The sequence below is a fragment of the Salminus brasiliensis genome, chromosome 12 (assembly GCF_030463535.1).
Source record: "Salminus brasiliensis chromosome 12, fSalBra1.hap2, whole genome shotgun sequence".
NCBI lineage: Eukaryota > Metazoa > Chordata > Actinopteri > Characiformes > Bryconidae > Salminus > Salminus brasiliensis.
The window spans coordinates 4,731,568-4,755,282 of record NC_132889.1 but is presented as its reverse complement, the minus strand read 5'-3'; the positions used below and the strand labels follow the sequence as shown (position 1 = coordinate 4,755,282).

General features: G+C 45.1%; 1 protein-coding gene across 2 annotated transcripts in view; it reads left to right on the top strand.

The window, feature by feature from the left end:
* The window catches only part of arhgdig (Rho GDP dissociation inhibitor (GDI) gamma), a 54,833-nt gene that overhangs the window by 16,150 nt on the left and 14,968 nt on the right, over nucleotides 1-23,715 (top strand). For both annotated transcript variants that reach the window (XM_072692906.1, XM_072692905.1), the window contains exons 2-3: nucleotides 15,234-15,410; nucleotides 22,181-22,264. In XM_072692906.1, the coding sequence (XP_072549007.1) occupies nucleotides 15,239-15,410; nucleotides 22,181-22,264 (256 nt within the window). In that variant the 5' untranslated portion in view covers nucleotides 15,234-15,238. The remainder of the gene's footprint in view (nucleotides 1-15,233; nucleotides 15,411-22,180; nucleotides 22,265-23,715) is intronic.

Sequence of the window (23,715 nt, the reverse complement as noted above, 5' to 3'; positions counted from 1 at the left end):
TAGAGTAAACATCTAAATAATGTCAGTTAGAGTAGTTAACATCTAGCCAACATCAGCTAGAGCAGTTAACATCTAGCCAACATCAGCTAGAGTAAACATCTAAATAATGTCATCTAGAGCTGTTAACATCTAGCCAACATCAGCTAGAGTAGTTAACATCTAGCCAACACCAGCTAGAGTAGTTAACATCCAATCAACATCAGCTTGAGTTGTTAACATCTAGCCAGCATCAGCCAATCAGCTAGAGTAAACAACTAAATAATGTCATCTAGAGTAGTTAACATCTAGCCAATATCAGCTAGAGCTGTTAACATCTAGCCAACATCAGCTAGAGTAGTTAACATCTAGCCAATATCATCTTGAGTAGTTAACATCTAGCCTACATCAGCCAATCAGCTAGAGTAAACATCTAAATAATGTCATCTAGAGCTGTTAACATCTAGCCAACATCAGCTAGAGTAACATCTAATCAACATCAGCTTGAGTTGATAACATCTAGCCAGCATCAGCCAATCAGCTAGAATAAACAACTAAATAATGTCATCTAGAGTAGTTAACATCTAGCCAATGTCATCTAGAGCTGTTAACATCTAGCCAACATCAGCTAGAGTAAACATCTAAATAATGTGATCTAGAGTGGTTGATGTAACGTGACTAGAGCTGAACTGTTAGCCTGTATACGTTCTCTGTTGTCCTGTAATGCAGTGTGGGTAATTCCCTATTAGTGACTCCAGTAATCCAATGCTGGCGTCTCAAACAATAGACCATGGTCTGCAGCACGTGTCTGCTCACCCTCGCTGCATCCTCTTTAACTCTGGAAGAGGAACACTCTGACAGGTGCATGAACTGTATTCCGCACTTTCCTCGCAGCCCCAGTTTAATAACAGGAACAGATCCGGGCTGGTTTAAAATTAATATCGTTTGACAGAGCTCGCACACAATGTTCTCCCCAGTTTCTCGGAGATTAAAGAACTGTCACATTTGGCTTCCTTTAAAAGTGCAGACAGCCTCCTGTAGCTGTGCTTTAGTAGGGACTATAGCATAACAGTGCTGTCGTGATGGCATAGATTCAACTCCCCTGTCTTCCCCCTGCAAAGACGCCATGTACTGCTGCCCTTATACACCATTCAGCCATAACATTAATACCACCTGCTTAGCATTCAGTAGGCCCCCTTTCGAGGCATGGACTCCACAAGACCTCTCTGAAGTGGGACCTCTATGGTTCTCATCAATGAGAACAGAGTTCAGAGCTCAGATTCTTATGCTTGACTGCCCACCTGGCTGCTGTAGAGCCCACCGCTCGATAGATGCCACTGTAGAGGAAGGTAACCAATGTGTTTCACTTCACCTGGCACTGGTTTACCCCATGTCCTTACCCCACCCGCCTCCATCCACAGCTCAGCCAGACAGTCCAACCACTCGCTGATCGACGGCTTGGCCCAGCCCAGCTTCGCTGCTGCTGCTGCTTTGATGGATGACTGTGCCTCGGAGGCCGGACACGTGTTAGAGAAACTAAATCAATTAAACTGCATGCAAGAGGCAGGGGATCTTGAAAAGCTGACGCGTTCGCGTAGGCCACTGGGGAAAACTTAAGCTGTGTGGATGTGCGAGCTGGCGCATGTTGTTCGATTGCTTCAGTGACCTCATATACAAGGATTCCAGCTTTCAGAATGTACATTCATGACATTTAGCAGACACTCGTACCCAGAGCGACTTGCGAAAGTGCTTAGTCATTCGCTCGGAGTATTCGAAGCTAGTGTCGATAAACCCTGAATTCAAGGTCCTTTTGATGACACTGTGACACTATGCCAGATATGAGCCTCGCAATACCTGATCCAAACGATTTCCAGAAGCTGCATGTAGGGTTTACCCAACCTGTGGAGGGGAAGAAGACTCTATAGGTGCTGTAAATGCAGGCAACGCTTCATCAGATGCAGTATTAGAGCTCTATCAGGTGATTAAGTGTTCTCGAAAGACGTGGGTCTTCAGTTGACATTTGAAGACGATGGAGACTCGCAGGATTTTGCTGTTTGGACACTCAACAAGAGGCTAAGCAAGCACCTAGGTGGCCTCTCTAGAGAGCAAGGAGGTCAAATTCTCCAAATGTTGAGAGAAGGTGGGTCAGGCCGAGCTGTACCTGAAGCTGAAGGCTTTTTCACCATTGCCATCAGGTAAGAAGAAGCTGGTCCATTTCTGGCTTCGTAGGCCAGCGTGGAGGGCAACCAGGAGGTAGTTACAGTAGTCAAGTCTTGAGATGAAAAGGGCTTGGTCAATCATCTGGGTGGCCTCTCTAGAGAGCAAGGAGGTCGAATTCTCCAAATGTTGAGAGAAGGTGGGTCAGGCCGAGCTGTACCTGAAGCTCAAAGGGGTCTTTCACCATTGCCGTCAGGTAGGAAGAAGCTGGTCCATTTCTGGCATCGTAGGCCAGCGTGGAAGGCAACCAGGAGGCACACAGTGGAGGGCAACCAGGAGGGAGTTACAGTAGTCAAGTCTTGAGATGAAAAGGGCCTGGTCAATCACCTGGGTGGCCTCTCTAGAGAGCAAGGAGGTCGAATTCTCCAAATGTTGAGAGAAGGTGGGTAAGGCAGAGCTGTACCTGAAGCTTGAAGGGCTCTTCACCATTGCCATCAGGCTGGTCCATTTTAGGCTTTGTAGGCCAGCGTCAGGGTTCAGAATCTGATGGACAGCTACAGGAAGCCAGTGAAGTGTACACAACAAGTGACATGGCTTTAACTTTGGAAGGTTGAAGAAGGATCAGTTGCAGAGGCCTGATCAGTAGTCAAGTCTTGAGATGAAGAGAGACTGGACAAGCACCAGGATGGCCTCTCCAGAGAGCAAGGGGTCCAATCCTTCAAATGTTGAGAAATTATGGGTCAGGCCAAGCTGTACCTGAAGCTTGAGGGGCTCAGGTGCGGACTGGGTTGTGACCATTGCCATCAGGTAGGAAGAAGCTGGTCCAGCAAACGCAGTAAAGGGTAGATGGGGAAGACAAGTCCTGCTGCCGTGGTCTGGATCAGTTGCAGGGACCTGATGTATTTATGTAATGGAGGGCAGCCAGGAAGAAGGTACAGTAGTCAAGTCTTGAGATGACAAGAGACAGCCCAAGCACCTGGGTGACCTCTCTAAAGAGAAATGTTAGGAGATGGATCACAAAGGGCTCTAGGTCCAAGGTTTTGACCACTGCTATTAGGTAGGGAGGACACAGCGAAGAAGTGACATGGCTTAACTTTGGAAGACTGAAAATTTCAAAGTCCAGCCACCACAGACCGGATCATTTGCAGGGGCCTGATGGCATGAAATTGAGGGAAGCCAGGAGGCAGCCAAAGTAGTCAAGTCTTGAGATGAGAAGAGGCCATGGTAGAATTCTCCAGACCAAGGCATTCAGAGTCATTGATGTGAGATGGTCTCATTGTTCACGAGACACTTGGAGACAGACTTGGATTTCCAACAGTGGTGGTGATGGGTGGAGCTCTCTGGCCAAAGTGGTCAGTGTGTGGAAGTACAAGTGCAGTGTGTCTAATGAAGTGGATAGCGAGTGTAATCTCACAGCAGTGTATGAACTGGTTTGGAAAGATATAAGAGGATGTGGGTTTCCTGCCAGCTGCGGTTTGTCTCTGCTCTTAAAAGCAGTGCCATATTTCAGTGGGATGAATCACTCTCGCCCCGTCTATCTCGTGTTCTCTGAGATCGTATCTGAGTGATAGCTCGGGATCCGGCTGAAGAGTGAAGAGGCAGAAGCTGCAGACCTTTCTTGTGCAGATGTGTAGAGCAGTTTCTCAAAATGGTGAACGAAATGATGGGGAGTGATTTCCTTGGGCTGTTCTTTTTCGGGGCAGGGTATAATATATAAGCTAAATGGACAAAAGTATTGGGACGCCTACACATTACACCTCAGGAAGCTTTAATGGCATCCCATTCTAAATCCGTAGGCATTAATATGGAGTTCCTGCAGAGTCAGCAAAGCGTTGACGACTATGCACTTGGTGACCCCGCTCTCTAACTTCACATGGTCTGCTACGCTTCCACGTCCTATAATACCACTCACAGTCGATGGTGGAATATTTAGGAGGGATGCAATTTCACCAAGTGACTTGTTGGTGCAGCGGTGGCTCCTATTACAGAACCATGCTGGAAATCAGTGAGCTCTTTAGAACCACCCATTCTCTGACTAATGTGTGGAAGAAAGGCAGACTGCATGGCTAGTTGCTTGATTTTATACACCTTTGGCAATTGGACTAAATGAAACACCTCAATTCAAAGATTAGGAGATCTGTCCCAATACTTTTGTCATGTACTATATCTCTAAAAGGGGGGGGGGAGTAGAATTTTTTTGAAGGGGGTGCTGAAATCAAGGGCCAAAATTATGCATACAGCGTATCTAATATTTTGCCTTTTAGCAAGATGCACCTTGACCAGGCGCATCAACAACCATCTGGCAGAATTCTGGTTGGATATCTGACCACTCTTCTTGGTTTTCTGGTACAGGGTTGAGCTCAGGACTTCATTCTTCTTTACACTTTGGGCATTATACCAGTTCCACTGGCAGCAAACAGCCCCAGAGCATGATGCTACCACCACCATGCTTAACAGTTGGTACAGGGTTCTTAACGCCTCTAAAAGTGACCTCTGGCGGGAGGCTTTTTTATTGTCCTTGGCTTGGTTGGACCCACAAGCCGTCAGTTAGTGAAGCACAGTGGGTAATAACCTCATCTTCCCTGTGGCAGACCAGGGGTCAGGTCCCTGGTCAGGCAGGCACACCAAGCTACACTAGTAAGAGTAGTTGGGCAAGACTCTTAACTCTACATGCTCTAGGTTTAACATCTAGGGTCTGGGTGTCCCCTCTGTCCTGGCACCAAGGTGGTGGAACAAACTTCCCTAGGTGCTAACGACCTCATATCATGACCTTGCCCACCCCGAGCATCAGCATCAGTACCACAGGAGATCATATCCGAAGCTGGCAGCATTGGTAGCATTGGCATTGTGAAGCAGCAACACAGGCAGAGAGGACAGATATGAGGCTTCAGCAGGAATGTGCTGGAGTTGATTTCCCGCAGCAGTTTGCCGGGGTGTGCATGAATAGGCACGAGCTAGTGCTGACTGCTCAAGGCGGCCAGCAGTTTTCCAGGCGCTTTCATATGCTGTGCTGTGGCTGAGCATCTGCAGTCCTACCAGGCTTATCGCTTTATCCAGTGTACCAGCATCGCTGTCCCCATTTCACACAGGGCACTCAAACTGCAGCATGGTATTACACAAAGAACAGCGTGCTGTTAGACAAAGAGTAGTGCAGTATTCAGCACAGGGCAGGCAGCCATTCAAAGCCCTGCTTATGGACCCCTGGACTGGCTTAATCCCACCACAACAAATAACAACAAAAAAAAAAGGCCACGCCCGCTTACTTTCTGCTTTTCGGCCTTTCTGCTGGGAACCTCAAACACTTAGGGCTAAAATAGCACAGTTGGGTAAGTTTCCGGCTGAGAATTTAAGGATGTCCACCAGCGTTTTTTAAACTAGTCTCCATCTGTAGCATATACTCATAACCTTATAAGGGCATTTTCTTAAATTTTACATTTTGCATTTTCGTAAATTCGCCTGTAAAGACACTTGCTTATAAGATCATACCCACATGTTTAGTATTAAAATGTTCAGAACCGTCTCGGCTCTCACTATAATGAGACGCCATGTGACCTAGAGCACTATGGGAAGAGATATTCTGACCCTAAACCTGAAAAAGTGAAGTCAGATTTTAGAATTTCTTCAAATTTCCTCTAAAAACATACCTTTGCTCACGAGAACCGATTAATTTCAAGCTTGAAAAGGGTTTACCAGAGTCTTAGCTTCACTAAAATAGTGAAAGAGGAGTTTATGAGTGTCCATTGGTCATATTCAGAATCATAAAACATAGACATACGCATGAATCCACCAATTACAGGTGAGGGGCAGATGACAGACACACAAATCCACCAGTTCTCGACCCGCCTTTACAGCCTCCTACCACCGGATGTGAGTTACGAACAATCTGCTAATAAGATGCATCAGAAAGGGCGGAGTCTACAGATTCAGGAAGTATCAGAACCATATTTCTGCGCTGTGTTATCGCGAAGATATTAATGGAAACATCAGGAAACATTAAATTTGACTCTCCAGCATGTTTGTAGAATCTAGAGGGTTAAAGGGTCCATATGCAGAACCCAGACTGTTTTGCAGTGTGTTTACCCTGTTAAGGCCTCAAACATGGACCTACTGCGCACTCCACAGTGCACGCAATATTACTTGTGTAATGTCACTATAAACAGTTCATCATATTCCTATTCTTATTCGTATTCCAGCGATTAGCCCCGCCCACTCATGCTGATGTAATAAGCCGTTTCTTAGCCTGGATTGCTTATCCAATGAGGTACATGTAAAATGGCCCTGGGCATAACATAATATTTTGTCCAGATCATCCTCCTTAATATTTAAGTCTTCCTGAAGGTTTGTGGATCAAACGTTACGCAATCTGATAAAAAAAAAAACGTAATAACTGTCATTACTCTTCTCCTCAAGGAAAGATGATTATTCGTTGATGATGCTAGGTGAGTGGGAGTGTGCCAGGCGTTTGGCAGTGCCAGCCAAGTCCCTCGGTGCCCTTTAAAGCCCGAATACGCATAACAGAACCTGACCAGCCGGCCAAGACAAGGTCTAGCCACTGCCGTATACACAATCTCCCCCTTACCCCAGAAGTATACCCCTCTAGCCCATGCCTGGCATTAGGCGTGGTTCCCACAGGCTCATGTTTATCTGCTCATATTCTATTGGCAGTGCTTCTCTACTGTGACTAGACAAGCTATGTGTGTGCATTTGCACATCTGTGTCAGCAGTTTACCAGCAATGCTAGCCTGGTAGCTTCAGCGCTAAAGTGAAGAAGCAGCCAATAACGTCTTGGTCATTGGATCAGCCAAGCCATGTCTGGTGTCACGCCTTTGCTCATTCACTTTAGCACTGGAGCTACCAGGCTAACATCTAACAACACACCTTATGTCCAAATATTTATGGACACCCCTTCTAACAAAAGCATTCAACCTACTTTAAGTTGCACCCATTGCTGACACAGATGTGCAAATGCACACACATAGCTTGTCAGGTGCCTCTAGAGAAGTATTGCCAATAGAATAGGACTCTCTAGAGCAGATAAGCTTGAACCTATTGGCACCATGCTGCCTAATAATGCCAGGCGTGGGCTAGTAGAGGGCTATAAAGCCCCCCAGTATTGAGCTGTGGAGCAGTGGAAGAACTGTGGAATTCTCTGGAATGATGGATGGTGGTCTCTCCAGTACTGTTCCGAGTTGGGGAGTTGGGGATGAGGTGGGTTTTTTTTTTAGTTTAGCACTGGAGCTACAAGGCTAACCCAAATCCTTTCCATAAGGTTACCAGCTTATCCGGGTCATTACTGCTTCCTTCTACTCGCCCATTCAGATCAGCAGCTGTAGCAACACCACTGGTGAACCACTGGACTTGTAGACCTAGGCATCATCATCATCAGATGTTTCACAAGCTGGTACATCAACCGATCATGACCTCGTGTAGCAGAATAATGGCAGGTACATCTTGAAGTGGCTGCCGATCCAGTCCTCGTTAGCACTGCGCTGCACTCGTAATTCGTGCCCTCGCCGAAACGCCCGCCGTCTCAGAGCTCAGTGAGGGAGGAAAATGGTTTTGACTGTACGCACAGGCTCTAAATCAGCCAATTAGCCCTGACGCTTCCTCAAGAAGACATGAAACCATTCTTCCCAACAATGAATCACCGGCAGGCATTTTATTTGCGCGTGGTGCATGAGAGCTGTTTAATTGCTTCAGTTGTGTATTCTTCAGAATGATCTCTCCCTGCAATTGTGCGTGGATAATTAACCGAATGTCCTAATTATGCACAGGGTATTGGCTCGATGAAAGCTAGCATGCGTCACGAGGCCCTGCCTGAATGAAGCTTTCCGCCCATACAGTGAATCGCATCGCCGTCCTTGGGGTTGAGTTGAAAGGCTGCGGGCGATCAATAGCGAGCTTTACAACTCTTCCCCAAGCTCTGATCTCCATCACGCCTCTCATTAGTGCGTTCATCTCCGCGCAGTCAGATTCATTTCAGAAATTAGCCGGATAGCTGGCGCAGTGTGTCTTGCGCTGGAGTGCTCTTCATGTACCTGGTTAACATTAGTATAGTATAAAGTATAAGGGAATGGGTAGTGGACGGCGGAATGGACGCTTGGTTGGCTTGGCTGGCCTTATTGAACTGGGCCGGATTGTGTTTCCTCTTACGCTGTATGTCCAAATGTTTGTGGACATCCTTTTTTTCTTTTTGTTTTTTAATTAGTTGTCGAATTTAGTCGAATTTGACCATTTCTTTGGTGCTGTCAATTAACCCCCCGTTCATAGCTGCCTACCGAGGGGTAAGGTCCTCACACGTCTTCTGCAGAGCCAGCCACCGCTCCTCTTTTAAATGGCAGCTGACACGGGACACTCTGAGGAAAGTGCCAGGTACCCAGTTCCACCGCACCAGCTGACAGACGCCAGTGCCGGCCAACATCGCCACTCTAGTCTGTGATGGCAAAGCGGCATGGTTTAGGATTTGAACTTCCGACCCCTGGGCCATAGTCTGGGCCGCTGAGCCACATTGTCACATCCCTTAAATATGCTTTTTTGCTGTAATAATTCTTATGAATGCTGTAATAATCCAGTATGAATCTGTGGCATGTATAGTTTTAACAGTGTAAAAGTAATGACTGGGATGTAACTGTAATCCAGTATGAATCTGCAGGGTGTAGTTTTATGCAGCCTTACAATAGTAATTGTGGAGTGATCTCAATCCAGTATGAATTTGTAGCATCTATTGTTGAAAATCTGTCAACAGTAACTGTGGAGTTTTTGTAATCCAGTATGAATCTGCAGCATGTGTAGTTATTACAGTCAAAAAGTAATGACTGGGATGTGACTGTAATCCAGTATGAATCTGCAGCATGTATAATTCCTGTGTTCCATCATTAATAACTGTGGAGTTCTTGTAATCCAGTATGAATCTGCAGGGTATAGTTTTTGTGTCCGTACAGTAATTCTTTTGAAGTGATCAGAATCCAGTATGAATCTGCAGCATGTGTAGTTATTACAGTCAAAATGTAATGACTGGGATGTGATTTTGATCCAGTATGAATCTGCAGCATGTATAGTTCTTATGGTCCATCATTAATAACTGTGGAGTGATTTTAATCCAGTATGAATCTGTAGCATGTATCGTTTTACAGTCAAAACGTAATTACTGTGATGTGATTTTAATCCAGTATGAATCTGTAGCATCTATTACTGAAACTCTGTCAGCAGTAACTATGGAGTTCTTGTAATCCAGTATGAATCTGTAGCATATATTACTGAAACTCTGTCAGCAGTAACTATGGAGTTCTTGTAATCCAGTATGAATCTGTAGCATATATTCCTGAAACTCTGTCAGCAGTAACTATGGAGTTCTTGTAATCCAGTATGAATCTGCAGCATGTGTAGTTCTTGCAGTCAAAAAGTAATGACTGGGATGTGATTTCAATCCAGTATGAATCTGCAGCATGTGTAGTTCTTACAGTCAAAAAGTAATGACTGGGATGTGATTTCAATCCAGTATGAATCTGCAGCATGTGTAGTTCTTACAGTCAAAAAGTAATGACTGGGATGTGATTTCAATCCAGTATGAATCTGCAGCATGTGTAGTTGAGTACAGTTTAACAGTTGTGACTTTAATTAAGTATGAATTTCCGATTTAACCGAACTAATAAGAGCAGGTGTGAAAAACGCCCTTAGTGTGCTAATATGCTAACAGCACCACGATGAGTAGACATATACAGCACATATCTTACAGGCCCTCAGGACCCTAGTTACTCCACTGGAACACTGGACGTGACTGGCAGTGAATCTCAATTCTGGGATCATGACAACCCCTGAAACCGCCCTTATCCTCATGCTCAAGTATTCCACTTCAGGCATGAAATTCATTTCTCCTTTTCATCTGCAGCAGAACTTGTCTCTGCTTGAGTGTCAACGAGGTTCAGAGGCGCTACCCAAACCCAGAGGAAGGAAGCGAAGGGTGAGAACAGCGTCTGCTGAGTCTAATTTGCCGAAGGAGAGCGGCTCATACGCCGGAAAAATAGAGGCTGCAGCGCTTCGGCAGATTGTACTTTATAGCTCTGGCCTTCCATTACCGCGTTTGGCTTTGCGTTACCGTGCTCGGATCTTCTCCCCCCATCTGTCTTAATGTAGAGAGACTTTATCATCTCCCTTCATAAAGCAAGGGCAAAAGGAAGGGGACAGCAGGCCCGTCTCCATGGCTGCTGGGCCGGGGCGACCCGGCTCCAGCTGGACACACTGTAAATAACGCCGCCTCTGTGTACACACAGGGAGTGGGAGGTGGGATTACAGCCTGGAGGCTGCCTGCAAGGGGTGTAAATCTCTGAACTCACAACGATTCAGTCTGATTCAGCTCTGATTCTCCAGCAAATGATTCAGTGCATCCTGAATCATTTGCATGATTCGGTCCAGTTGTTTTCTTTTAGAGCTGCTCTGCGTGATGTTTACACTGCAGAGGAACCCAGACAGTAACAGCAGTGTGTCGAGCTTTAATTGGATTTTTATGTTCTGTGATAGAGAGGCATTTATTTACAGACTGAAGCGTTTGTATGCATCCAGTTTGCAAACAGTAAAACAAATGAAGAATTAACAGGAGAAAAAACAAACAAACCATAAAAACAAACAAGTAAAATAAGGTGAAATCATAAGAGGACGACGTCCAATCAGCTACTTGTTAATATACAGTTGATGAGGTTACTCAGGTGTCCCGATCCAGATTTTTTAACCCCCCCCCATCTAATCCAAGTCTTTTAATGCTGACTATCATTCGATTCAGATAATTATGTTTCTATAATAATAATCATAAAAATATATATATTTTTATTATTATAACAATAATAATAACAATATTACTAATAATAGCAATAACAATACTAATAATAATATAACAACAATAAATATAATAATTAATGCTGACTATCGTCCGATTAAGATAATTGTTTATCCATAATAATAACAATAATAATAGCAATAATAATATAACAATAATAAATATAAGAATATGTATCTTTATATAATGATAATCTTTTAATACTGACTATCATTCAGAACATTGTGTTTCAATAATAATAATAATAATAATAATAATAATATTATTATTATTATTCCAATAATAATAATAATCCAATAATAATAATGACAACCATAATAGTAATATAGCAATAATAAGTGTAATAATATTATTTTAATATAATATTAATCTTGATTAACGCAAGTAAATCATCTTACCAAGTTAGTTGGGGATGTGCTGGGGTGGTGATCATCCATCCAACAGGATCCAACACACTGACCTCACTAACGCTCTTATTGCTGAATGCAATCAGATCCTCACAGCAATGCTTTTCCGACATCTAATAGAAGGCCTTCTTCTCTGGACAGTAGAGACCGTCAGCTCTTTTAAATACCCTTGATTTCAGAAGGACGATGGGCCACTATTGGCTGGTTTACGGCACTGCAACGGCTCACAGGAACCAACAGCATAGCATAGCTAAGCTTAGCACTGTATAAAACCGCTGTAATCATTCAGGAGACTTCCCGGGTAGTGCTGCTGTCCTCTCATTGTGTCCTCTCAGCGCGATGTGCTGCTAGCAAGCTGAAGAGATCGTAGCCGGTTAGCTTTTAGCCTTGCCCTTCAACTTTTTAATGCAAAATAGAAGCATGTTTACTAGCGATCTCAGGCAGTGGGCCGCATTTTACGGACATCTGCAATGCTATGCTCTACACACACGTTCTCCGAGGGCTGCTGTCCAGACGAGGCCGATCCGCGCTGTCATCCGCTCTGCGGTTCAGTCGGTTGGAACTGCGGAAGGTGTCTGTGTGTGTGATAAGGAAAAGCCATTATATGGATGCGGAGCAGCTGGATTGGCGTTAATTGATATGATAAATGACTGCTGCTGCTGCTGCTGCTGCTGTTTCTTGCACTGTTGGGCAGGGAGTAGTTAGCTGTGGCTTTAGCCTCCCTCCATTCCTCCAGAGAGCACAGCACTGCCTCGGCGCTCTGAACGGCAAACCGTCACAGCTTAATATGATTATTATTAGAACCGCTAGGACTGTTACGTACAACAGCTGGGGATCGGTTCCCGATCATCGCAAGCTGCTACTCTGCATGCATTAATAAAAGCTGCTGAGCCTTTATTAATAACGCTCCTGAAGCCGGAGGCAATTATTATTATTATTACTCTCAGACACGGAGGCCGGTCGCTTGCTCAAATATTCATACTGTCGGAGCGTGTGCTTTTGGATAAGGGCCGAAGTCCAAATTGAATAGAAGTGAATAGAAATGACGGTCTGCTGTGATTAGCGTGGGCAGAGATGGTGGAGAATGCGGGTATTGGTACAAATGGCTCTGGATATTAAATGCGATGAATCTGGGAGTGTGCACCTGGTTCGAGAAATTAAATTAGCTGATGTGGAGAGGGGCGGGGGGGTAGGGCAGAGCAGGGGGTAGAAAAACACTATACTGACAATAGTATTGGGACACCTGTATGGTCTCAACAGCGTTAGTGAGGTCAGGATGTTGGATGATTACCACCCTAGCTCATCCCCAACAATATCAACTCCCCAAGTCAGAGCTACACTCTATGGACAAAAGTATTGGGACACCTGTTTATTCACTGTTTCTTCCAAAATGAAACGAGTTGATCCTATTTTTGTTGGAGTAACTGTCTCTACTGTCCAGGAAAAAAGGCTTTCTACTAGATTTTGGAGGAGCATTGCTGTGAGGATTTGATTGCATTCAGCAGTAAGAGCGTTAGTGAGGTTGCTGGATGATCAACACCACCTCAACCCCAACTCCTCAACTCATCCCAAAAGTTTTGGATGGAGCACCAACCATCATTACAGAGAGTTCCTACAGTTTTTCCACTGATCCACAGCTCCTCAATACTGGGGGGTGTTATACCCCTCTAGCCCACGCCTGGCATTAGGCCGCATGGTGCCCATAGGTTTATGTTTTTCTGCTCCTATTGTATTGGTAGTGCTTCTCTACAGGGACTAGAAGGGGTGTCCACAAACATTTGGATATATAGTGTATATACTAGGCTAGGGCCTAGGCTGATTTAAGTAGGCTTAACGGCCGGCTTGACGGATCTCATACTGCACATTACACTTTATTAGGCCTATCAGTGGGCCTGAGTGGTAGTGTGGGTATGTTCTAGTAGTGACTGAAATGGCGTGACACAGCAGAACTAACTGCATTAGAACTATGAGAACAGATTGTTCCCTTTAAAGCCGGGCAATCTAACAAACAACATTAACCCTCAAAGACCCAGGCATTGATCTTGTGGCTGAATTTTCCCTATTAAATCATTTTTGGAAGCGACTGAAAGTATATACAGCACAGTTTAGAGGTTTTGGGCATCTAAGCACATTATTTAGAGCCATCTCTTTTGGCAGTAAGAGAGTGTCTATTGTAGAAGCTCCAGATCCCATTAGAGCAGATGCAGGTTAACAGAAATACAGTAAAAATGATAATTCTGGTCTGGCTAGTCTGAAGAACAGAGCTCGGTTCCTCTAGGTTTGTCCTGGACGCCCCCCAGTCCAGTCAGCACAGTGTGGAGGATGTGTTTAACTCCATCATCATCATCAGCAGCAGCAGCAGCAGCTCACCTGATTTACCATCATTAAGCCCTGATTTACCACCAAACCAGGTGTTGATCTGAGGAGAACTCTAAATAATACTAGACTCCATGAGAGAGGAGAACTTTGGAGATGTTCTAATGAGGAACACAGTGATGGAAAACCACCGCCACTTTCTGTAGGAGTGTTATTATTAGTGTTTATTCTAATATTAGTGTTTTACTGAGGAGATAAATACTTACTGACCAGAAAAGTCATTTAGTCATTTTTTCTTTATTCAAAGGAACCTAAAACTTTTGCCCAGTACTATGTATTGTTTACATATTTGAATTTGTTATTGGGCAAATGTGTCAACAAAGTGAGTTTATTTCACATTACAATATGTAAATTTGGGGCAATTACCAAATATATGGATCAGAATTATTAGTATAAAGATTATGATGCATCTACAGGGATTAATAAAATATATCGCTGTTTGTTTCATAGCTTTTTATCCTTCACTTTGGAACAGGTTAATCCAGATTAGATACCATCAAATAACACCTTTCATATTCTTTGATTATATTAAAAAAATAGAATTTTTTGAAGGTAAAAGTATGTTCAAAATGTCTTTGTACTCATAGAAGCCTTTGATATTTAGTTCATTGTGGTGTTCCAATTAGATCCATTGGCTAGCCTGATCCAGTTCCGATCCTTTGTTTTTACCGCTGTGTTGTAGCAGAGCACCCTTTGGCGCCCTCTAGACACCATTAAGAGACATAATCCGATACTAAATAGTCTACAAAATGGTCATATTCAAATGCTTCTCCTAGCACTAGCAATGCTCCCAACACTTGGGGTGTAAGGATTTATCATATAGCTCCTCCAATACACGTGAAGCCAGCCTCCGCCTCTTTTTGAACTGCTGCCAATGCGGCATTGCCAGGCAGCCGATACTTTTGGAGGAAAGCATCAAGTCCCCCACGCCACCACGCCAGCTAACAGACACCTGTGCCGGCCAACATCAATTAAGAGCCATAAGGGGAGCGAGTGTCATCTACCACCAGTTGTGCTCTCTTGGGCTTCGGACACTGATGGCAAAGCGGCATTTTTTGAGATTTTACTTGTATTAATTAGAAGCATGTAGTTATAGAAACAAGCATCAGATCAGTATCGGATCCCTGGTGAAATAAATTTCTGTATTTTGACTTGATGTCTAAACCAACTGAACCGATCTAACCATGACTCCAAAATCGCTACTGACCTTGGTGTTGCCCCATGGAGGTTACTTCTTTATGATGACCCACTCTGACACCTCTTTTCTTAAGAAAAAAAAAAAAAGCCTGTGTGAATAAAAGTCTTTTTTCTTGGTTGCGCTGCAGGACATTTGAGAGTCGAATATTTTCAAAGCCGCCCTAAAGGGATTTTTTTAATCTATTATTTTATATGATTTATTGGAAACACTTTTATGAAATATGTATGTGTCAGTCTATACAAAGCCAGAGTGTAACTCCTGTCTGCTGTGTTTATGTGTGTTTCCTCAGGCATAATGGCGGATAAAGAGAGCACAGTCCCAGTAGCTGAGGAGGAAGATGAAACTGACCTGAACTATCAGCCCCCTGCTCAGAAAAGCCTGCAGGAGATCCAGGAGCTGGATAAGGACGACGAAAGCCTCAACAAGTACAAGCAGACTCTGCTGGGGTCTGGCCCTGTGGTGTCAGGTCAGTGTCCCGCACAACAGTATCTGTCCATACATTCATACCCATCCATTGATGGGTATCTGTCTGTCACTTTCAATATCAATGCATTCATCCTCCCTTTCTTCCATTCACAATCATCCATCCATCCATCCATATATTCATTGATCTACCCACCCATCTGTCTGTTCTTATAATTAAGGCTTCACTACACTAAATACATTTGACTAATGCTTATTCTGCTTATTTCATCCAGCTGCCCTCCATCTTTACACCCACCCACCCATCCATCCACCCATCCCTCCTTCCATTTATCTATCCAAATATTCATCTGTCTTTGCATTATTTTTATTACCCATCCATCCTTTTATTGATCTACCCATCCATCTATTTATCAGTCTGCCTATCTGTCTTTCAATCTTATTATCATCCATCTAACCACACATCCATCCACATATCCACCCATTCATCCATTCTCATTCATTCATCTACCCATCTATCCATCCATTCACCCATTCATCCATTCACATTTATCCACCCATCCACCTATCTACCCATTCATCCTTTTATTGATCGACCCATCCACCTATTCACCCATTCATCCTTTTATTGATCGACCCATCCACCTATTCACCCATTCATCCTTTTATTGATCGACCCATCCACCTATCCACCCAGTCATCCCTTTATTGATCGACCCATCCAGCCATTCATCCCTTTATTGATCGACCCATCCACCAATCCACCCATTTATCCTTTCATTTATCTACCCATCCATCCATCCATCCATCCATCCATCTATCCATCCATCTATCCATCCATCTATCCATCATCTATCCATCCAACCATCGTTTTTTCCATTATTTTTACCCATCCATTCCCTTATCGATCGATCGACCCATCCATTTATTTATTTGTCTTTCCATCCTATCATCCACCTGTCCACCCATCCATCCACAAATCCACCCATTCATTCATCTACCCATCTGTCAATTCATCCATCATCTATCCATCCACCCAATCAATAAACTAATGCTTGATCTGCCTATCCCATCCAGCAACCCTCCATCTTTATATCCACCCTTTTATTCATGCACATCCATCCATAGATGGGTATCAATCACATTTAATATCATCCATTATTCATCTACCCATACAGCAATCCTTTCATCCATCTATGTCCATCTATCCTAATATCCATCCATCCATCTGTCCGTCCGACTTTCACTCTGTTTGACATCCTATCATTATCCATCCATTCATCCCTGCCCATCCATTACATTTTTATCCATGCATCCACTCATTCCATCCATCCATCCATCCATCCATCTTCATCTGAACTGAAGCACTATAATTAATCCCTCACTGCGATGTAAAGCCTTCACTTTTGCTTTGACACTTTTATTCAGTCTCTCCTGCGTTCACATACCGAGCACGCCACCCACGTTGTCAGATACAGATATAAAAATAATGGCACATGTGAAAGAATGTATCCATCCATCTTCGTTCTGATGTTATATTAAGACTTTGTGCCCCAGTCTCCGGAGAACCTCCTCAAAGCTGTCCGGACTGACACCAGTCTAATCTCTGGGGTAATCTCTCCAGTATCGCCTCCAAGCCCCAAAAACAGCGTGTTCTTAACATACTGGAGGGACGCCGAAGAAGTCCTGAGGCAGTATGGTACATCATAATGTTTATGTAGATATGAGCCTATTGGAACCCAGCCAGCATGCTCATGCAGGACTCACATGGGAGAAACATGGGCTAGGTTGGTTCTAGATGAGCATGGGCTCTGAGTGGGGCTCCCACCCTAGCCTCATTTGGTCCCATCTAGGCCCCATATGCAGTGTATAGCCCAGATAGGGCTCATGTTAAACCCCTCCTGGTCCCTTTACTGACCCTGGTGGGATCCTGGTGGGCATCCATATGTGGGAGCAACATGCAACCCATGGACAAAACTGTTAGGCTATCCACACAGGCCCCACACAGTGCAGACTACGCTCGCTTGGCTGAGGCAAGGAAGGGGAAACTCGAGAAATTTGAGGTGGAGTTCTGGGGGGCTTTGAAGTGATGGGACACGAAACCAGCATAATTTGGACCATCAGGAGGAGCATGAGGCGAGGGTGGGGTGCGGATTTTTTTTTCGTCATCAGAAGGAGAATGGAGAGGAGTGGTGGTATAGTGTGCATGGTGATGTAGAGGAGGAGGAGTTTGGGCGTGGTCCTTCTCCCAAACTTATTACTTAAGTTATTACATAACTCCATTTATTCAGAAAATTGGGGGTTAGGAATTCATTTTAGTTGATCTCTACTGGTGTTTATTAAAGAAATCTGTTTTGAGCGAGACGACCTGCATAGAACCAACCCCTGTAATCCAAATGAAGGAGGCCGCTGTATCAGTTTCAAGCTGGAGCTCTGGGAAAATGCAAAGCTTGCTTTTATTCATAGCTGGAGGCCATCGCATAAAATACTTCCACCTTTTTTCTTCTTCCCAGCGCAGAGCTTTGAACCCCCTTGATTTAGGTTCCTCCTTTAATTTTTGCTGGGGTATCAATCCGCTTCTAGTGTGTGTTCTGTCAGACGCAACTCGTGCGTCAAGGGCATTTGCCCTGTAAACCGTACTGATTCATAAATGATTCATTCTCATATTCTTGGCCACGGCCAGGTTAATAATAGCTCCCGTTCGATGGAACGACCCAAGGCATGAGGCAGCACTCCCCTGTGGTTGATAGCTTACCGCTTTGCTTTTCAGTCTAATGGAGAAGAAGCTCTTTCTTTGTAACCCTAGCGTCCTAATGACCAGTCGGGCCTGAATGGTGATCGAATCAGCCGAGAAGGAACAGCCTTTCCCTGTTGAGTGCTACTTCATGAAGAAGCCTGCTTGATTGCTTCAGCTGTGCCGTTTTCAGAAGACCCTTTAGATGTAATCATGTTTTCATTGTGCTTTTACATAAGACGTGACAGTGGTACCATAAATAAAGGCCTTTCCCCACTGGCCACCTTATAAGAGACACCCTCCCCTGTAGCCTTTGTACTTCGCTGGTGTTCAGTACGAGACCACTGTGTTAGCCATTCTCTATCCAAGTATCGGTGGTCGTTTCTGACCATAGAGCTGCTCTTGGCTGGATAGTTTTGGGATGGTGGACCGATCTGTGTGAGAAGCCAAGCAACAAGGCTGTGCCATATACGCTTGTAGCAGTATGTTTTTCATGTGTTTGCATAGATAATATGGCCACAATGTAGGCACACTTTTTGAAATGGGATGCCCAACAGCCTTAGGTGTCCACATACTTTTGCCCATGTTGTGTATTTCCTAGTTAGTTTGTTATTCTAGCTTTCATCAAGATGCTATAGCATTCCCACTACAGTAATAATGAGGTCATATGCACCTCTGACCACCTCTGACTGTGGTTTGAGTGACCCATCACCCTTTGGAACTTCATGTGGAGCTACACCCTCCCGGCACTGGAGGGTGTAATTTGGAGAAAGGAAAAGGAAAGTACTGAGGCGGCACACAGAGTTCACCGAACCTCCAGCTGTGCCCTGTTCTCCTAACCCCTCGTGTTATAGTACCTTCTGCTCTTATCTGGGGTTTCATTTTGGGAAATGAAACTGACCGATGACAAATGGGGTAGAGGGAAGTTCTAATTTGTGCAGAAACATATGGGTCACAGGTTGGTGTTTCTGTTAAAGTGGCCTATAAGCGTGAGGTTTCACGTAGCTGGTCCAGATTTGTGGAATTTCTTCTGTGCCCAAACAGAAAATGATGAAATACCCCGTCAAGTGTTTAATCTCACTTGGAGAGCGTTTAACCTTATTCCCGTGGAGAGTTGTGACAATGAAAACGCCGCAGGCTTTTCTGACGCCTGTTAATTCGTCATATGATTTTTCCCAGGAGTAATGGATGGATCGGGTCGGGAATATAAATCACCGCATGCTTTTCCATGCGAACACGGACGTCTCTTCTAAGGCTCCTCTATGATTGAGTGTGGTTCTCCACTCGAAAAACAACCCGTCTTACGTCAATATCGCAGGACCAGCGTGAGCCGGCCCGCCATTCATTATGAGCTGTTTAGGCCTCCCGGCGGCTTTCGGGTAAACAGTAGCTCAGGTCCCTTTAGAAGCACAGCTGGAGCGCCGAGCCACAAAGTGCCTAACTAAAGCCGTCCACCAGCCTTGGAGTCTCTTCTTTACGTTCTGGAGGATGAAAGCAAATGGCCCAAAAATCGATCCGTGCAGTGACACACAATTTTAATGGGCTGGACCGCGGCTGTCGCCCAGCCGATATTGCCCTGGGGGAAAGTGCTGAGGCGGCACACTGAGTTCACCGAACCTCCAGCTGCGCCCTGTTCTCCTAACCCCTCGTGAAGATGGAGGAGCTGTATGAATGCATTCTTTCACTTTAAAGCTTTGATGCCCAGAGGTGGACTGCAGAACTGCAGAATTGCAGTGGAAGGTCTATGTAAGTCTCATATTTATCAGCATGGGAACTGCCTAAGCAATTCCTTGGTGGTTGCTGAGGTATCGCCAGGGGGTTGCCAGAATAATAAGCACTATAATAAGAATGTTTATAGTGGTAATAATGATTATGCACAAGACAACAGAGTCAGAAACAGCTTGAAATCATGATGTTTACATAGTTTTCCACTTATCCCAGATGGAGCTGCTAACCCATCATGGTTGGTGTCCAAACTGTTCTTTATTTTAGCACCGGAGCTACAGTGCTTTCCATAAATACCGTAAGTTTCTGTAAATTCCATGAATTCCATGCATGTCCAGACATAGACGCTTGGGAAAGTGTCTTGTTGTTTACATTTTGGCGCTATGCCTAACACCCCAGCTAACAAGTCCATGTGGGGCCTGTATGAGTAGCCCAACTTGGATTCCACGTTGGCCCCACATATGGATAGCCCCACCAGGGTCAGTAATGGGACCTATAGGGGTAAAACATGGACCCCCCCCAGGTTGCACACTTCACATGGGGCCTAGATAGGACCCTTGTGAGATTAAGGTGGGCTGTAATGATGGGGCCTATTTGGGAAGCCTAACTGGGTACCAGTAAAGCCGTATGGCCAAACCAACTCAGAGCCCATGCCCACCTGGAACCCACCTGGAACCCACCTGGAACCCACCTAGCCCAGCTTTTCCAAAGCATCCACAGTTATTCAGAGACCTGAATGGTTCCTGTGTGGTTCCAGACTCCAGTTCCAGTTTCTAGGGAACTAGGGACGCTCCAGGACCGGAATTGCCCACCTCTGCTCTACAGGTTGATGTTTATCAGCCCAGAGAGTCTTTCTTTTTGATTGGCAGTACCTCACCACAGGGACTAGGCAAGCTGTCCGTTCTTAAAGTAGCTAAATGTGTTCATTAGAAGAGGTGTCCACAAACTTTTGGACACGTGGATAGTGTAGGTTGCTATTCATGCGTTTTCCTGTTAACTAGTAACGGGAAAACCCCGGAATATGCAGGACAGGGCAGGACAAATATCTCCATGTCCTGTGTCTATAAACATGCGTATTGGTAAAGTAGCGAGTGTTAAGGTTATATATGCTACTGGTCCACAAACAGGAATGTATGGTGTTCATCTAGAGATGCGCAGCGATGATAAATGGGTCTCCCTCCCTGCGACTGGCCGTTGCACTGCAGGTGCAAATGAAGTCTCATTTTTCCTTCTCCATTCTTCACACTATTCAGCCCAATCTGAGCCTTATCTCAGCTGCCAGGACGGCATGATGAATGTGTGGAGGAATCGATGCGCGGGAATAGACGGCGTGTGTTCCGAGCGGGCCGCCAGTGTTGAGCTGCGGACTCGTTCCCACCGCGTCTCTGTTATTCCTCCAGTCTTCCTGCCGTAAATGGGAGACGCTGCTCTGGCACATGCTGAGAATATTAAAATGCTGTAAATGGCTTTGTTTGCCCTGATTGCAGCGCTCGCTTGCTGGGCGTTAATTACTGGAGGGCAGCGTAAGGTGAAATTTACAGCTCAGTACTTTCACATCATCTCGACAATAATGGAAAACGAACGAATGAAGGCCCGCGTGAGGTTTGATTGGGTTAAACGAAACATGTGGGCATGCATTTACAGAAGCGATCTGGGTGACTTTTGACCTCTAGTAGTTTAGCAATGCTAAATAACATAAGCAAAATTTAGATACACAGGGACAGGGACGCTGTCTTGACTGGCTGACTACATCTTGCGTACCTTTCCCTTGATGCACTGATGCTGATGGTTGTGATGGAGGGATGTAGAGAACGAAGTCCAGGACACCTGTTTCCGGGGAAGCCGGAGACCGTGGCAGTACCCTTAGACGTTGATACCTTGAGATGTCCAACAGTAGAGTCACCAATAATAGCAACACTGCTCTGAGTGGTGGTCCTAGGTGCTGGAGCAAGTGAAGAGCTGAGGACCTCGAATCAGTGAGCAGACATGAGTAATGCTCCCAGGCTTGCGTCGTCAGAGACTACGGCCCTCCAGTTTCACCTTCAGCCGGACCAGCTGGCCGAGCATGCTCCTCAGGGGTCGTCAAAGGATGCCATTTAGCTCAATACGCTTGGAGGAGAACACTAACTACCAGTTCTGTAACATCAGCCAGCATACGTCCACGCCGGCTAGCATCACTCTGAGTGATGGGGGAGAGGGAGGGCCGCCCTGCCCACCCAGACAGAGCGACAGAGGCCAGTTGTTCTGCTTTCTAGGACTCCTAGATGAGGCCAACGCTTAGATGGTTGCGCCTCATTGGAGTCCTTGACAACCTTTCTTTGATTAACTGATGTATCCTTTCTTTTCTCTTGCAGATCCGAGCATTCCTAACGTTCAGGTGACGAGGCTGACACTGATGTGCGACCAGGCCCCCGGACCTATCACTATGGACTTAACAGGTTTGTATGACTTAATTTAAAGGTCCATTAAGTTTTACACTTTCTGTATTAACTCATAAAATGGTCAGGATGTGTCATCAGATATTACAAAAGCATGCAAGTTTAAGCACTAGCATTTCCTGACAGCAGTGCTTCAGCCTGCGTTTTCGTCTTCGCATGGTCAGGTACGGTGCGGAAATCTGGTTGTGTTCTAGCTGCCTATCCCGCCCATTGCCCCATTCCCCAGTCCTATTCCCACCCCCCGGGTTGTTCCAGAGCAAGCGTTCATGGAAACAGCATAAGGTGCTACTCAACCTAAAAAGCCTCGGCATCCGTTTAATGACCAGAGACGGGGTAAAACGAGTAAATATTGGCAATGCATTTGATAGTTGGAGGCAGCTTAGAGTCCTGAAGGACTTCAAGACAGACGCTGAAGTGGCTCATTTTCTCCTGAACTAGATTTCCTGCAGGTTCAGTGTCCTCAACCTGGCAACCCGCTTGAGCTACGAGTGTGGGGAGGTGTGGGATGTTTCAGAATTGGACTGTGGGAGCCTTTTTTTAAACGATTGCCGTCATTTAGAAATTATTGGACCTTTAAAGGCTCTGTACACAGGACTGGGGAAGGGGAGGGGCAAGGGCGAAGACATGTGTAAACATCGGTGAGGCATTTGGGTGGTGGAAAAGCCTCTTAAGGCTGAATGGCTTGAGGATGGTGCTCTATTCCTGCTGGACAGGAGGGTTATATTGACTTATTTATGCTAATTTGGAGAAATAGCGCTGTGTTGTCGTGTCCCGTTTGGGGTCTGTTTTTTGTGATCGATCATCGCAACTGGTTTGCAGCCATAATTCGAACAAGTTAGCAGCCAACCCATGACAATCATGAATTCGGGTGGTGGAGCTTCTGAAGGAGCGCTGAAGGGAGGGGTATGTTTTTTTTCTGTTGAGTTCAAATATCAACAGTCCTTCTCCATAATTGTATATGGCTCCTTTAACCTTGTTTTTTATCAGGAAACTCTGGATTCAGACTCACTTCTCTGAGATCAGCCTAGCTCAGACCACCGCGTAGCACAATTAAGGCTTTGCTAGTTGTACCTCTGCCATGGTGCATAGATAGCAAACTCCAAGCCGGCTGTAGAAGCTGTAGATGAAGCTAGACACCAATCTGAAGTCAGGACGATCATTTTCGTGCTGTAGACGCCTCTACAGCATCTCAATTTTTATGACATCACTATGCACTAGCAGGCAGAACAAAATAATATTAATTAATAATTTGATATTAAAACCAGTAATACCATTGTGGACCTGCCTCTTCCGCCAGGCCCAGACCTCCCTACAAAACAATCCTTCTAGATTTCTCTTGCAGCAAAAAGAGTGTTGGTGAGGTCAGGCTGTTGGATGATCACCACCCAATCTCTGTTGTTGCTGTGGCACAATGCAGGGGTCCCGCTGCCCAGTCCAATGCTGCGGTCATA